The sequence below is a fragment of the Podarcis tiliguerta genome (genome assembly GCF_965153285.1).
Source record: "Podarcis tiliguerta genome assembly, chromosome: 5".
Taxonomy (NCBI): domain Eukaryota; kingdom Metazoa; phylum Chordata; class Lepidosauria; order Squamata; family Lacertidae; genus Podarcis; species Podarcis tiliguerta.
The window spans coordinates 27318006-27333525 of record NC_139538.1 but is presented as its reverse complement, the minus strand read 5'-3'; the positions used below and the strand labels follow the sequence as shown (position 1 = coordinate 27333525).

Genomic DNA, 15520 nt, shown 5'->3' with positions numbered 1-15520 from the left:
TATTGGCATCACATAAGAACATTCAGAATACATTCAGAATAGATAGGCCAGTGCGATCTCGTCGCCACCCTAGCAGCACAGTCACCCGCCAACGGGCAGAAGAGGCAAGCAATCCATCTTATTTCTGCAGGTTTCCTGCTAGGGCAAGATGTGAGGGCGATCTGGCTGTGACATCTGTCACCCCATTGATCGCCTGGGTTGATTCGGCTGATCGGGCTGGCTAGGCGGGTGTCCCCTTCCTCCCTCACCGCTCCATGTGCGTCCCTCCCGAAGCTGTGCGCTCAGTGGAAGAGGACGACCATCCCAGACAGAAGGAGTGTACCGTTCTTCGGTCAAGGGTATACGATAGCTGCACTCCCCTGCTAGAACCTCCAAACAAGCCAATTAGTTAAACTCACGCCTTCCATTGGATTCATAACTAGGCATGCATAACAGCTAGCCACAGTTGTGTGTCTGTTGTGCTCAGTTTTGTTGTTGGGTTTTTCCACATGCATACTTTTCTGGAAATCCAGAAAAGAACATATCTGAAAAACTTTAGCATGCATACAAATCATGAACAAAACCTTTCATAAGAGCACCAAAGGGAAGAGAGAAAATGTGTGAGAGAGCACTGTTCCTAAATTTGGAAGCGTGAGGTTCAATAAAAGAAAGGGGAAATGATTTTTTAAGACTCAGTGGCGGAGGAAGGGGGTGGGGGGGTTGCGGGCCGACCCTAGTGTCATTACTGAGGGGGGTGACAAAATGACAAAATATGAGGTTGTTGTTTTTTAAAAAAAAGGGCTCATGAAACTTTTTAGTTCAGTCAACAAAAAATGTGCCAGCATTTTGTGCAATTTTCTCCCTATCAGCACACCTTTGTATACAGTTTTGATGAATGTACTCAGAGTAAAGGTAAAGGTACCCCTGCCCATACGGGCCAGTCGTGTCTGACTCTAGGGTTGTGCGCCCATCTCGCTTAAGAGGCTGGGGGCCAGTGCTGTCCGGAGACACTTCCGGGTCACGTGGCCAGCGTGACGAAGCTGCTCTGGCGAGCCAGCACCAGCGCAGCACACGGAAACGCCGTTTACCTTCCCACTATAAAGCGGTACCTATTTATCTACTTGCACTTAGGAGTGCTTTCGACCTGCTGGGTGGGCAGAAGCTGGGACCGAAGGACGGGAGCTCACCCCGCCGCGGGGATTCAAACCGCCGACCATGCGATCAGCAAGCCCTAGGCACTGAGGTTTTACCCACAGCACCACCCGCTATGTACTCATAGTTGTAAGCAATAACTCCGCATAGTATGCGTTTTTGTATCATATGGTATTTTCCCATTTTTCTTTTTTATATATACATACTTCCCCCTAAAATGTTCATTTCTTGTAAACACTGGTTGGTTGGAGAACTGCATTCAATTCAGATTAGTACAAATTTTGAACAATGGTTGTGTTTTGGTTCTCATGTTGTTTTGATAGATTTGATAGATACAGGTTTGAACTGAATCACATTTCTCCCCCATCCCTAGTCCTTGAGGAATTAGATCTTTGTGAATTCTGGTACAAAATGACCACATCTGTATTTCCAATGGGAATATTGGAATCAAGCTATTCTCCAAGACAGGATCTCCATTGATCTGCTAAACATTATTCAATTGAATGTTCTATAGTGGTACCTCGAGTTACATACTCTTCAGGTTACAGACTCCGCTAACCCAGAAATAGTGCTTCAGGTTAAGAACTTTGCTTCAGGATGAGAACAGAAATCGTGCTCTGGTGGCGCGGCGCGGCAGCAGCAGCAGGAGGCCCCATTAGCTAAAGTGGTGCTTCAGGTTAAGAACAGTTTCAGGTTAAGTACGGACCTCCGGAACCAATTAAGTACTTAACCCGAGGTACCACTGTATAAGGTTCAATGGCAATTTCCCTTTGTCTGTGACTTGCTGCTCTGCAGCATCCTCTGGTGTCACATTTTAACGTTATAAACGAGTGTAGATCTGCCCCAAATCTCAGCTTCACAAATGGTACTGAAGAATTAAACATGTTTGCAGCCATTAAACTGTCCTAAGGCTTCTGCAGTTTGTTTCAATGGCATTTCAAGCACAACCCAAGCTGCTATGAATAAGTGCCACTTATACTTTGTACCCTGTGTGTGCCAAGACAAATTGTTAAAGTATTCTGTGCTTCTGTTCCACATAATTATTATTTGCTTGTTCCAGTGGTTTCCTATTCCTATATTCCTTTTAGTATCTCAGCTACACTGTGGGCTAGGATAGGCTATTAATGCCTTGAAAGATCTGCCATTGAGCTTCATAACTGATTGGGAAATGTCTTATAGGTGCATTTTAATTGAACAAATTCCTGCAGTATCTCCAAGTTTTTGCAGATTCACTAAGAATGGTTTTTTTAAAAAAGGTTCTCAAAATAAGATAAAAGCTATCCAAAAATGGGAATTAATTTTTTAAAAAGTAAAATAATTTAGAACAAGCAACAATACAACCCCTATTTTTTCACATTAATTTGCCAATTAAAAGGGGGGCATTGCTCTGCTACATATATCACCAGCTTTGGGATAATAATAATAATAATAATAATAATAATAATTTTATTTATTTATTTATTTATTCATTCATTCATTCATTCATTCCCCGCCCACTCTAGGCGGCTCCCAATAGAATAAAAAAGCAATAAAATATCAAACATTAAAAACTTCCCTAAACAGGGCTGCCTTCAGATATCTTCTAAGTCAGATAGTTGTTTATTTCCTTGATGTCTGATGGGAGAGCGTTCCACAGGGCAGGAACCGTTACTGAGAAGGCCCTCTGCCTGGTTCCCTGTAGCTTCACTTCTCGCAGTGAGGGGGAACCGAATAACAGAATTGTAGAGTTGGAAGGGACCCCAAGGATCATCTAGACGAACCCCCTGCAACTCAGGAATGTCAACTAGACCATGCATGACAGATGGCTACCCAACCTCTGGTTACAAACCTCCAAAGAAGAAGTGTCCACAACCTTCCAAGGGAGTCTGTTCCATTGTCAAACAGCTCTTACTGTCAGAAAGGGCTTCTCAGTTTAGTTAGTCAGAATCTCCTTTTTTTGTAACTTGAGGAGATTGGTTTGGGTCCTACCATCTGGGTGGTGCTCTGGTCTAAACCACTGAGCCTCTTGGGCTTGCTGATCTGAGGGTCGACGGTTCGAATCTGTACAACAGGGTGAGCTCCCATTGCTCTGTCCCAGCTCCTGCCAACCTAGCAGTTCAAAAGCACGCCAGTGCAAGTAGATAAACAGGTACCACTGTGGTGGGAAGGTAAAAGGCGTTTCCATGCGCTCTGCTTTCCACCATGGTGTCCCATTGTGCCAGAAGTGGTTTAGTTCTACTGGCCACATGACCAGGAAAGCGGTCTGTGGACAAATGCTGGCTACCTCGGCCTGAAGCGAGTTGAGCACCATACCCCATAATCACCTTTGACTGGACTTAACCACCCAGGGGTCCTTTACCTTTTTTTTTACCTTACCCTCCAGAGCATTAGAAAACAAGCTTGCTCCATCCGATGTGACAGCCCTTTATATATTTGAAGACTACTTTTCAGTGTGAATATATTGGGTATTTTTCCTTGACCCATTGGTGAGCCTTATGCTCCCTTATATTGGGATGTGTGTTAAGTGAACTGTTAATTGTTGCCTTTTTTCTATGTTCTATTACAATTATTATACTTTTCATTATGTATCATTATTGTATTCTTGTATTTAGACTTCTTTATGTGAATTGCTTTCAGCACAGATGCATTTGTGGAAAACATAGCATGCAAATAATTTGGCTGTAACTATGATATACATCTGCATCAAGAGATGATTGTTTTCATTACTAGTAATTGCAGCTGAAAATGCAATTGTACATGATTAATCAAAAGAATCTTTCCCCCCGCCTCAAAGACATTGCTTTTTTAGGATTTATTGTCTTTTTATTGTCACAGGCTGGAACTAATGGATACATGGCTCCTGAAATCCTCAATGAAGAGAATTACACCTACTCAGTGGACTGGTTTGCTATGGGATGTAGTATTTATGAGATGGTTGCTGGCCGAACTCCATTCAAGGATTTCAAAGAGAAAGTTGATAAAAGCGAGGTTAAAAGAAGAACCATAGAAGATGAGGTGAAGTTTGAGCACGCTCACTTTGATGAGCCAACAAAAGATATCTGTAAAGCGTTCTTGGCAAAGAAACCAGCAGATCGTTTGGGAACCAGGTAGGATTCTATTTACCTTGACTGAAAAAAGAAGTTAAGGAGTAATGTCATCAATTCATTTTAGGGAAATGAGGTTCATAGGTTCTATAGAGTTTTCTAAGACTGTCCAAATGTGTCTCATTGTTAATGTTGGCCAGAATGCAGAACAGAGCTATCATAAATTGGATGTACATTTTACCCTATGTAAGTTTTGTGCTCTCTTATAGCAGAGCAGACACGGGAAAACTGACTTCATGTATCAAAATGCTTTAAATGTTTCGTTTAAGGGTGGCTATCCTATTGGCGTTCAATAACACCTGGAATTTTGTAACCATAAGTGGACTGAAAGGAAAACACTCAGCTTTAACTGGGCAGGGATATTATCTCAAGCCTGAAGTTCTTCTCTGATGGTTGTGGTCACATACATTTCAAGCACATTTAAGGCACACGTAGAATGCCAGCAACTGTAATTTATTACAGGGAAGCCATGTCTGCTAAATGCACTTTAAATCTATGGTGTGGGTGTGGCCGGGTGACTTTTAAAGAACAGGGAGAAAAAAATACTTTCCATAATTGTTTTCCTCCAAAGGCATAGTACGGAATGCATTCTGCTTTGCTTTTTTAATGAACTTCCAATTCATGGCCAGCGCATTGAAATACAGTTTCCTGATTCTGTCTTTTCCCTTTGTTCCCTTGTGCGCAGGTGATGTCCAGTAATAACACAACAATAAGGGCTGTACTTTGGTTGTAAAATACGGCCTATGTAAACTACAGCACACAATCCTTAATCTACCCCCATCAATAATATTATTACAGGCCACCCCAGTCCGTGCTGAGCTGTGCACAGGATTCCAGGGGGCTTGGCCCTCAGCCAGTGTCTGTGCTCCTTTGTAGAATTGAAGATGTGGCAGAGGCTGTTGTGCCTTTAAGAAATATGATTTGTCCACATATCTACACCTGGATTTAGATGGAGGAAGTCTACTTCCTACAGCATGGTCATCTCAAGAGGGTCTTGTTCCCCACAGCAGGGCAGCACTGGAGTTCAAGGCATCTCTCCCAGCCTGCCTTCAACCAATCAGCCAAGATTGCTCTGCCCTTTTTTTCAGGTGCCAAACTCTTCCTGTGACATCACACTCAGTTACCGTGGCAACCTTCCAGATCTCCTGTATCTGTTCACACCTCATGGCAGGGGAGCTCTCTTGCATTGCAAATGTCCCCCAATGGCCCTGTATTTATTTCTTAATGACCTTAGCTGGGCCAGGTATTCTTGCATAGGTTAGCCCAGAAATCCCTCTGCAGCTTGTATTTCCCCTTCATATCCCAAATAATCAAAATCCTACCATTTATTAATGTTTAGGGTTTGGGGTGGTTCCCCACTGAGCCTCTTGGGCTTGCTGATCAGAAGGTTGGCAGATGAAATCTCCGCAATGGGGTGAGCTCCCGTTGCTCTGTCCCAGCTTCTGCCCATCTAGCAGTTCAAAAGCATACCAGTGTAAGTACATAAATAGGTACTGCTGCGGCAGGAAGGTAAACACCATTTCCATGCGCTCTGTCTTCTGTCACAGTGTCCCCTTTGTGCCAGAAGTGGTTTAGTCCTGCTGGCCACATGACTCGGAAAGATGTCTGTGGACAAACACCGGCTCCCTCAGCCTGAAAGCGAGATGAGCGCTGCACCCCATAGTCAAATTTGACTGGACTTAACAGTCCAGAGGTCCTTTAGCTTTTTATCTTACGCAAAATCCTACCATTTATTAATGTTGGTGGGGGGGGGGGGAGGTCCCTCCAAAACCTATAACACCACCCCTTTTTAGAGAAAGGTTCATATTTCCATAGATGTGCAAAAGAAATAACAGAAAAGTAGCTAACAACATTTAGAACAATACATCAAACCAAACCATAGCACAGTGACACGTTTAAAAACACAATAGCACTTCCTCCCAAAGTGATTCCCCAGCTAAGGGCACAACAGCAAGGATTGTGCTTGGGCTGATAGGCTCCTCTTTGTAAATTATGATGCACAATCCTTAATTCACCTCTATAATGTGCCTTGAGAAACAAAAGTATCCCAGTGTGCCATTTGTGTATGTGCCACTTTTCAGAGTTGTGTTAGCAGCACATGCAGTTCTCTGCTTCCAATCTGCCAGGGAGAGAGAGAGAGTGAAAGTGGGATAGCTAAGAAAATGGAAGGAAGAATTTGGCCAAATTCATACGCACGGCGGAGGCGGGCGAGGGCAGCGAGCTGATGCCGGGAGGCACCACATCCAGCCTCCTCCTCTTCCCTGGCGCCTTCCAAAACTTGGCGCCCTGGCGCCCTGTGCCACTAACCGCTATGGATAAGACGCCCCTGAGCATGGGCACACACCACATCCTGTTCTACTGGCTGTGGTAAATGCTTCACCCTCCCCAAATCCTTGTTCTCATTTGTTCCTTGTGCTACATTTACAACCCCTGATCTATGTGTTGTTCTAGTCAGCGCTCAGGATTTTCAGTGAGCCTAAAACTGGTTACAGTGGTGCCTCGCAAGACGAAATTAATTCGTTCCGCGAGTCTCTTCGTCTAGCGGTTTTTTCGTCTTGCGAAGCAACCCTATTAGCGGCTTAGCGGATTAGCAGTTTAGCGGCTATTAGCGGCTATTAAAGGCTTAAGGGATTAGCGGATTAGCTGCTAAAAGGCTATTAGCGGTTTAGCGACTTAGAAAAAGGGGGTGGGGAGCGGAAAAAAATCTCAAGACTCGCAAGACATTTTCGTCTTGCGAAGCAAGCCCATAGGGAAATTTGTCCTGCGAAGCGCATAGAAAAACGGAAAACCCTTTTGTCTAGCGGGTTTTCCGTCTTGCGAGGCATTTGTCTTGCGGGGTACCACTGTATTTGCTCAAGGGCAAACATATATTACAAATAATATGTATTCCTATGTTGTTTCTGCAGGAGAGTTTAAGAGTGCAGGCAGAATCCTGCAGCACACCCTGCAGAATATCACATAGAAATATACAGCTAGAAGTGGGAGGGCGTTGCATGGGTTTTTTAAGTGATTTGATTTTTCCAAAGGCCTTGGAGCAACGGGGGCATGGCTTCTTGAACTCATGGAACTCTTGAACTCATAGCATCATTTCCTTTTGTCAGAAGGCCAAAGCGTACAACCTTGTGCGCTGAGGTATAGTCTCGTTTGGATCACCCTGTGCTGTTTCAGTGGGGAATTCTAATGTGTCCAGAGGATGTGATTCTTCCCTTCACAGTATGAGTAAATTCAACTATTTCTAGTTCTGTGTGACACAATTCAAGATGTAAAAAGTGTTAGGCAACTTCCCTCGCTCCAGTTCTGTCACTTAAAGAGAAAGCAAGCTTTCAAGTTTTTGTTATTTTGAGGCTGCATACAGTAGACGTCAGGATATATACAAACGCACATTCTAAATGCTTATGTCACTACAGCCAAATTGTCAACCTAGTCATAGGTCCCTTGTCCAGGGACAACCAAAGTGGTGCTATCCAGTTGTTGCAGCGTTATATAAATATATTTTATCTTTAAAAAATCCTGCTTAAAGAAGGAACATGCAAGACTTATCATAATCTAATATTGGGGCCCTTTCCAACTTTTCAATTCTGTGATTCGTGACTAATTCTCTGTTACTAATGAACCATGCTATCTGAATGAAACCCAGAGGCAAGGTGAGGTAAAAATAAGGTTTTGTGCTACTTCTTGGGCAAAAGGCCCCCCCCCCATAAGCAGGAGAGAAAGGGTTAAGAATAGAAAACGCAGACCATCAGATGAAATAAATACAAACTGCAGCAGATAATGTCAAGGACAGCCATGAACAGTAATGAGACCATAAAAAGCATAAGAGTTAAGCACAAAGCCAGGGTACCGGAATAACAAACTCGTATACAGACAGGCGGGAAAAGGTGGTCTTTGTCATGATGAACATAAGAAGAGTCCTGCTGGATCAGGCCAAGGGCCCATCCAGTCCAGCCTCCTGTTCTTACTGTGGCTAGCCAGAAGCCCTTGGGAAGACCACAAGCAGGTGTCATAGCATTTAATTTTTTTCTTATCAACCTAAAGATGGCAAAAGAACCTAAGAAAGAACCTGCTGAATCAGGCCAGTGGCCCATCTAGTCCAACAACCTGTTCTAACAGTGGCCAACTTTACGCCTGTGAGGAAACCTGCAAGCGGGACCTGATCAAAACAACTCTCTCAGCAAGCAGTATTCAGTAGAAGAGTTTGAAGAGTTTGGATTTGATATCCCGCTTTTATCACTACCCTAAGGAGTCTCAAAGCGGCTAACAATCTCCTTTCCCTTCCTCCCCCACAACAAACACTCTGTGAGGTGAGTGTGGCTGAGAGACTTCAGAGATGTGTGACTGGCCCAAGGTCACCCAGCAGCTGCATGTGGAGGAGCGGGGAAGCGAACCCGGTTCACCAGATTACGAGTCCACCGCTCTTAACCACTACACCACACTGGCTCTCAGTGTCAGTGGAGGTTCAGCATAGCCATCAGGAGGCCAAACACACCTTCCAAGGAAGGATGTCCCAAAGTAAAAGGAACAACCTACCTTAAGAAAATAAGTTCCATACTCTGTACATTTCTGCCTGTGTTTTATAACCTGTCATTCAACCCCACCCTACGTTTTACATGTGGTAATGTTCTTCCAGCTACTCATGAAGTCTGCAAAAGGGCAAAGGAACTTTTTTTTTATTACACCACATCCGTGTTCCTGATCCTGTACAATCCTGCTGCAGCTTGCTCAATGTTATATTAACCTCTGAGGGAATCGGAGAACCGCCTCGTAACCGTTATTTGTGCAGATGTTTTTCACGCTGCTGTTGATATTCCGAAATATGCTGCTTTAGCATTCCTTGCTAGTGGTGGTATTTTCTGCATGAGTACGAAGAGGATTCCACTCCCTGCCCCCTCCCCCAGTCCCCTTCTCACCATCCAGCAATAAATTTGTTACTCTGAGTCTCTCAAAAGCAATATAATAAGGTAATTCACAAAGAAGCACTGGAACAAAGTAAGGGGGGAAAGACAAATTCAAGGCATAGACCTCTAGTCTTGTTTTACGCATTGTTGTTAGTGCCACTAGTGGAAACACATATATCGAAATCCATGAATGGCTTTACAGGGTTCGAAACGACCATAGATGTTGTCATATTATGTGAAGTAATTTGAAATATTCAGATGGGATGGGAGAGAGAAGCTACACACAGTATACTGGAGGTAGCAGAAAGCCTGTCTATGCCCATTATACTGGAGATATTGTTGAAGAACAGCTCATCCTTATTGTAAAGATTAGCTAAAGATTCTAAGGTCATTGAGACCTTGGGTGATCTATTTAAGTACCTGTTGCGTAAGTTAAAGCTTCTCATAGGCAGCTTTAATAAGCACACCTGACCATTTAAAAATGTTCTGTTGTTTGTGATCAAGAGCCAGCATCAAAAGAGCTAGGGTCAGAAGAGATTAACTATTTCATCTCCTAGGAGATTTGTATAATTATATTTTGTACTCTTTGCCATGTGCGAACAAAAATAAGCACAAAACCCTTCAGGCAAGTCCATCTCCCAGATGGAAAAGATAAATGATGAGCACAGGAAATCACTCATCCACAAAGAGATATAATTTATTTGCCTTGCAATGTTTATATAATGCACTTCAAAATTAATTTACAGAGCCATATACCATACAGGATTATGATGAAGTAGCACAATGCAACAACTAAAGAACAATAAAAAGCAACGTAATAAGCAGCAATCAATTTTCAAGCAATGGCCTCAAAGGCTGGGACCAGACACTTGTCCTGTCCAGTAAAGCAACAAGTGTTACTTAGGGCCTAATGCACGTCCCAGCGGACAGCATTCACCATTGTGGAAGCAACTACTGAGAAGGGGCAGAGGAGAGAGACAGGAATATTTTAAGAATCCTTTTAAATTGTTCGCCAGTGTGCAGGTTTCCTGAATTAATAATAATAATAATAATATATATACCCCGCCCAAGTCCTTCAGATATTAAAAGCTTCCCTAAACAGGGTTGCCTTCAGATGTCTCCTAAAAGTCTTGTAGTTGTTTTTTCCTTTGACATCTGGTGGGAGGGTGTTCCACAGGGTGGGTGCCACTACCGAGAAGGCTCTCTGCCTGGTTCCCTAAAACTTCTCGCAGTGAGGGAACCGCCAGAAGGCCCTCGGCGCTGGACCTCAGTGTCTGGGCAGAACGATGGGGGTGGAAACGCTCCTTCAGGTATACTGGGCTGAGGCCGTTTAGGGCTTTAAAGGTCAGCACCAACACTTTGAATTGTGCTCGGAAATGTAAAGGTATAAATCAGTCTGTTTATGAATTTGGTAAATTATAACATCAAAGTATAACATCAAATTCAATGGCTTCTGTTCAGGACAAATTGGAGTTGTGCTGTGTTTATTTGCCAACAAACAAAAAGATACAGAGCTGGATCTCATGGAAGAGCAAGTGATATATAGAGAATGAGCCCTGTTTAGGTAAATGTGCCTGCAAGTTCTCAAGCAGTCTTTATCTGGAAGGGGGAAAGGGACATCCATCAGATACCCAATCCTGGAAAATCTATGACGCTCCTACTCTTTACTCCTATAAGGTCCCTATGGCCTCTTGTTTACTTTTGTACATGCATGTATTTCAGCCTGGAGGTGGTGCTAAAATGCCACTTTGTAAGCAGGGGGTGATAGCTCTTGAATTTGTTTAAATGTTATTCCCTACCACAGCCTGCAGGCATTCAACTCAGCAGCAAGTAGGAGCTGGAGTGGGGTGGAGCCTGATGTGTTCCTCCTAAGCTGGCAGTAGTCATTTTCAGGTACCACGTTTTTTTCCTGGCCTGTGGGTCACACATCTCTGAGATTCTATGCATATCCACCAACATTTCACAGGCATGTTTATAGCATCCCAGTTTTCTAACTGAAAATCACCACCCAAGACCCCGCTGCAACTATGCATTGCTGAAAGCCCTGCTCTGTTATATGCTGTATTGTCAATGCAGCATATTAGCTATCGACTAAAAACAGCACAGGGACGTGGGTGGTGCTGTGGGTTAAACCACAGAGCCTAGGACTTACCAATCAGAAGGTCGGTGGTTCGAATCCCCACGACGGGGTGAGCTCCTGTTGCTCGGTCCCTGCTCCTGCCAACCTGTTAGTTCGAAAGCATGTCAAAGTGCAATTAGATAAATAGGTACCGCTCCGGGGGAAGGTAAACAGCATTTCTGTGCACTGCTCTGGTTCGCCAGAAGCAGCTTAGTCATGCTGGCCACATGACCCGGAAGCTGTATGCCAGCTCCCTCGGCCAATAAAGCGAGATGAGCGCCGCAACCCCAGAGTCATCCGCGACTAGACCTAATGGTCAGGGGTCCCTTTACCTTTACCTTAACATTTGCATCTTACTAAAATCTCTGTCACCTTTACAAATATTGGAGGAACTTATTTATAAATAAATAAATGGTCAGGGGTCCCTTTACCTTTGGCTTTAAAAACAAAAAGAATGGCATCTCTTGTGTGCAAAATGGCTTGCTGTGCACCTAATGGTGCCTTAGCATTAACATGCATGCAGGTATATGCTTGCATACCAGATACACAATGCTCCCACTCCACGCTCAGAAATGTAATGTGTAGAAACCCTGGGAAGGAGCTGAATCCTGAAGAATGACAACTCTAGCAACTCACCTTGACAACGTTTTAATGAGGCAGCCCTGAAAGGCAAAAATGGAAACATCAGTTTTCTGGGCTCAGATTTCAAAAATGGGAGCTGCCTCTGGTAATCAAGGACAGATGAGGGAAAGTGTTAGATCATGATTCTCAGTTTATTCCCCCAAAAACAATTCTAATACAATTTACCGTATTTTTTGCTGTATAAGACTCACTTTTTCCCTCCTAAAAAGTAAGGGGGAATGTGTGTGCATCTTATGGAGAGAATGCAAGCTGCGCAGCTATCCCAGAAGCCAGAACAGCAAGAGGGATTGCTGTTTTCACTGCACAGCGATCCCTCTTGTTGTTTTAGCTTCTGAGATTCAGATTTCTTGTTTTCCTCCTCCAAAAACTAGGTGCGTCTTGTGGTCTGGTGCGTCTTATAGAGCGAAAAATACGGCATATACTGCTTGATCATAAGAACAGAATGGAACTGAAAGTGGTTTACAAAATTATATTATTACAAATAATAATTCAGGAAGAAAAGAGTAATAAGAATTGTACATTCTTCTCGTACATTCTTATTGCTTTGTATTATTATGATACAATAATAATTGTAGCCTTGCAGTTCCTTAATCACGAGAAGGTTTTAAACACTGTAGTGTAATATCCATTTGACATTGACTAAGTTCTCCAGGTGATGGACAGTCCTGACATTTTCAGTGATCAGAAAATGGTCGAACAATGTCAAATGCATTTTTGTCTTTAAGACTGTTGAGATCTTCTCAAAGGGACCACCTGGGCAGACTGGGCAGACTGTCCTTCTGTGCTTCTTGGAGAAAAGGTAGAGGACAGAAGGAATTCCATTTAAATGCACAAACATACACACCATTTGGTATTCAACGAGTTTGCACTAGAGCTGCTTTTCGATTCTGATGCTTTTAGGGCGCCTGCATATTTAACACATTTTAAATTGCCTCCTGATTCCTTTATTATTGTAAGCCACACATGAAAGTGTCTGAAGAATTAGGTTAAAATCTCTATAATACATTAACATGTTCCTAGGGCTGCTTACCAGAATCTTTATTAATATTAGATGAATTTCATGTCTAGTTTAAATAGTGCAGCATATCAAAAGTCTAGTGTTAAGACTGACGTTGATGCTTACGTTTCCAAAACATGATGGTTTGCAAGGACCTACTGTATTTTTTGCCCTATAAGACGCACCGGCCCATAGGACGCACCTAGATTTGGGGGGGGGGGGGAATAAAGGGAAAAAAATTATTTCCCCCCCCAGGCGCGGGGCTGGGGCGGGGGAAGCCCGAGCTTCCCCCGACCCCAGCCCCCAGAACAGGAGCCAGAGCGATGCTGAAGCTGAGCGCAGCTTTGGCATTGCTCTGGGAGCTTGCGCAACCTTTGGGAGCCCAGTGCGGCTTTGCACCGGGCTCCGGGGGGTTGCGCGGAGCTGCGCCGATCCCAGGAGCGCAGGCAGCTCTGCACAACCTTCAGGAGCCCGGCGCGGCTTCGCGGGCGCGACACGGTCTCCCTAGGGCTGCACGGAGCTTTCTGAAGCCTGGAGAGGGAGAGGGGTCGGTGCGCACTGACCCCTATCGCTCACCAGGCTTCAACAAAAGCCTGTATTCGCCCCATAGAACGCACACACATTTCCCCTTCATTTTTGGAGTGGAAAAAGTGCGTCCTATAGGGCGAAAAATACGGTACTTCCAAGTAGATATTCTTCAAATTTGCTTTTCAGCCTGATTAAAACTTGGTCCATGAAGTAGAAAAGCCTTTTGTACCTTGAGCTAAGAATACATCAAACTAATTTATTTTTTATCACTTCTCTCTGATTTTGCAGTTGAATATACCTAAGATCTGTGCATGTTTGAGTTTAACCTTGAAATTCTCTTGTCTTATTGCAGGAGTAATGATGATGATCCCAGGAAGCATGCTTTCTTCAAATCAATAAACTTCCACAGGCTGGAGGCAGGCCTTATAGATCCCCCCTTTGTGCCAGATCCCAGCGTTGTCTATGCCAAAGATGTTGCAGACATTGCCGACTTCTCTGAAGTGCGGGGGATAGAGTTTGATGACAAAGACAAGAAATTCTTCAAGAAATTTGCAACAGGTGCTATCCCAATACCTTGGCAAGAAGAAGTCATCGAAACTGGACTGTTTGAAGACCTGAACAATCCCCACAGATTAGTTGCTGACTCGAAATCTGGAGTTTGTTTGTTGTTATAAATATTGCACCAGAAATGTAAGGGTGGGAACGCACCATTGAACCTTCCATTATTTCAAAGACTCTAAGGTGTGTAGCAAGAACTCATTGTCGTCATCAAGGCAAGCCGAATAAACTGTTCTCTTCCATTTTGGTATTTTATTGGAAATTTTCAATGAAGAATGAGGATTATTTTAAAATAGCATGATGGCTTAACAACTCATGGTGATTTCTGGATAAAATACACAAAATCATTTGGATATATATTTTCCTCCCTCGAGACTGCTTTTGCTTTGTTAGGTTTCAGTAGTGATACATCCATGTTCTTTATGAAAAAGACTTATCACTGGAGTGACACAGTGGGTCTAAACTAATTGCAGTTAAGTAGGAAACTCAATAAAAATGTATATAGGCTATGCTTCTCCATTTATTAAGTATTAAAACAATAGTCAACATATTTTTGCTACTGATTGCAACTTCCTATCAGATTTCCTGATAGTATCTTTTCACTCTGATGAAAGCTGTAGTTTAAATTAAACTACAAAATGAATCACACCAGTATGTAACTGGTCTTTAAAGAGAGAATAATATAAATGCAATAGGAATGTTTATTCAGCAAGCAATGGGATTAAAAGAAATGGTTAATTGTTTTTACAAGTGCTTTTAATGTTGGAAACTAATGTACATAACGTGTCTAGCTTAAATGTGTACTACATCTGGTTCTTTTACAAATCTTTGTAAATCTCTCATTTTGACATTTCTTTTTTGTGTGTCAGGGTGTTCTGAAGCTGGTTAATTTAGGCAGGCAAATCTTAGATAAAAATGTCTAGTTATTGGGGGTTCTTCAACAGCAGAAGTTCATTTATGCAAGTTATGTCCCACCCTAAATTCTCAGATGAAATTATTTCTGTGGCCCTGTCGAACTGTATAAACTTAAAAGTGAGCACGCAATTGAACACTTGGGGAGGTTTATGATTGGAGAAAATCTCAAAACAGATGGCACCAAATTACTCACTGATAAATATAATTTTTAAAATTATGCCATTTACAATCTTGAACCTAAGCCTGCCTCCCAATCAGTTTATCTATGTGGCTGCCATCCATCCAGCTGTGTGACTCCAATTCTGATCGCATTCTGAATTTCATCCAGTAAAACTTTAATTAGATATTGTTGTGATCCAAAGTTTTGTATAAAACTAAGTTAATTTACAAAGAGCTGTGTCTCCTCTGTTTATTCCCTGCTATTTTAGCTTTTTTGTTTTGCAATCTGCACATCTTATCCTCAATAATACTGATACTTGAAAGTGAGAAAAAAACCCTACTTCAGATGAAGCGACTCGAGGAAAACAGGCAGAAGCCTGAGCCAAAAAGATCTTTTGTTTCTGTGCATTCCTTTAACTAAAGGGAAAACATTAAAAAAAATTAAAAAATTAGCCCAGACTTATTTCAGACATCCTCCCATTTGTGGCTGCTA

General features: G+C 42.9%; 1 protein-coding gene across 2 annotated transcripts in view; it reads left to right on the top strand.

Moving 5' to 3' along the window:
- GRK7 (G protein-coupled receptor kinase 7) overlaps positions 1 to 15259 on the top strand; it is a 44899-nt gene extending 29640 nt beyond the window's left edge. For both annotated transcript variants that reach the window (XM_083442790.1, XM_083442789.1), the window contains 2 exons: positions 3946 to 4217; positions 13748 to 15259. In XM_083442790.1, coding sequence (XP_083298916.1) covers positions 3946 to 4217; positions 13748 to 14069 — 594 coding nt within the window. In that variant the 3' untranslated portion in view covers positions 14070 to 15259. The remainder of the gene's footprint in view (positions 1 to 3945; positions 4218 to 13747) is intronic.
- The last annotated feature ends 261 nt before the right edge of the window (positions 15260 to 15520 follow it).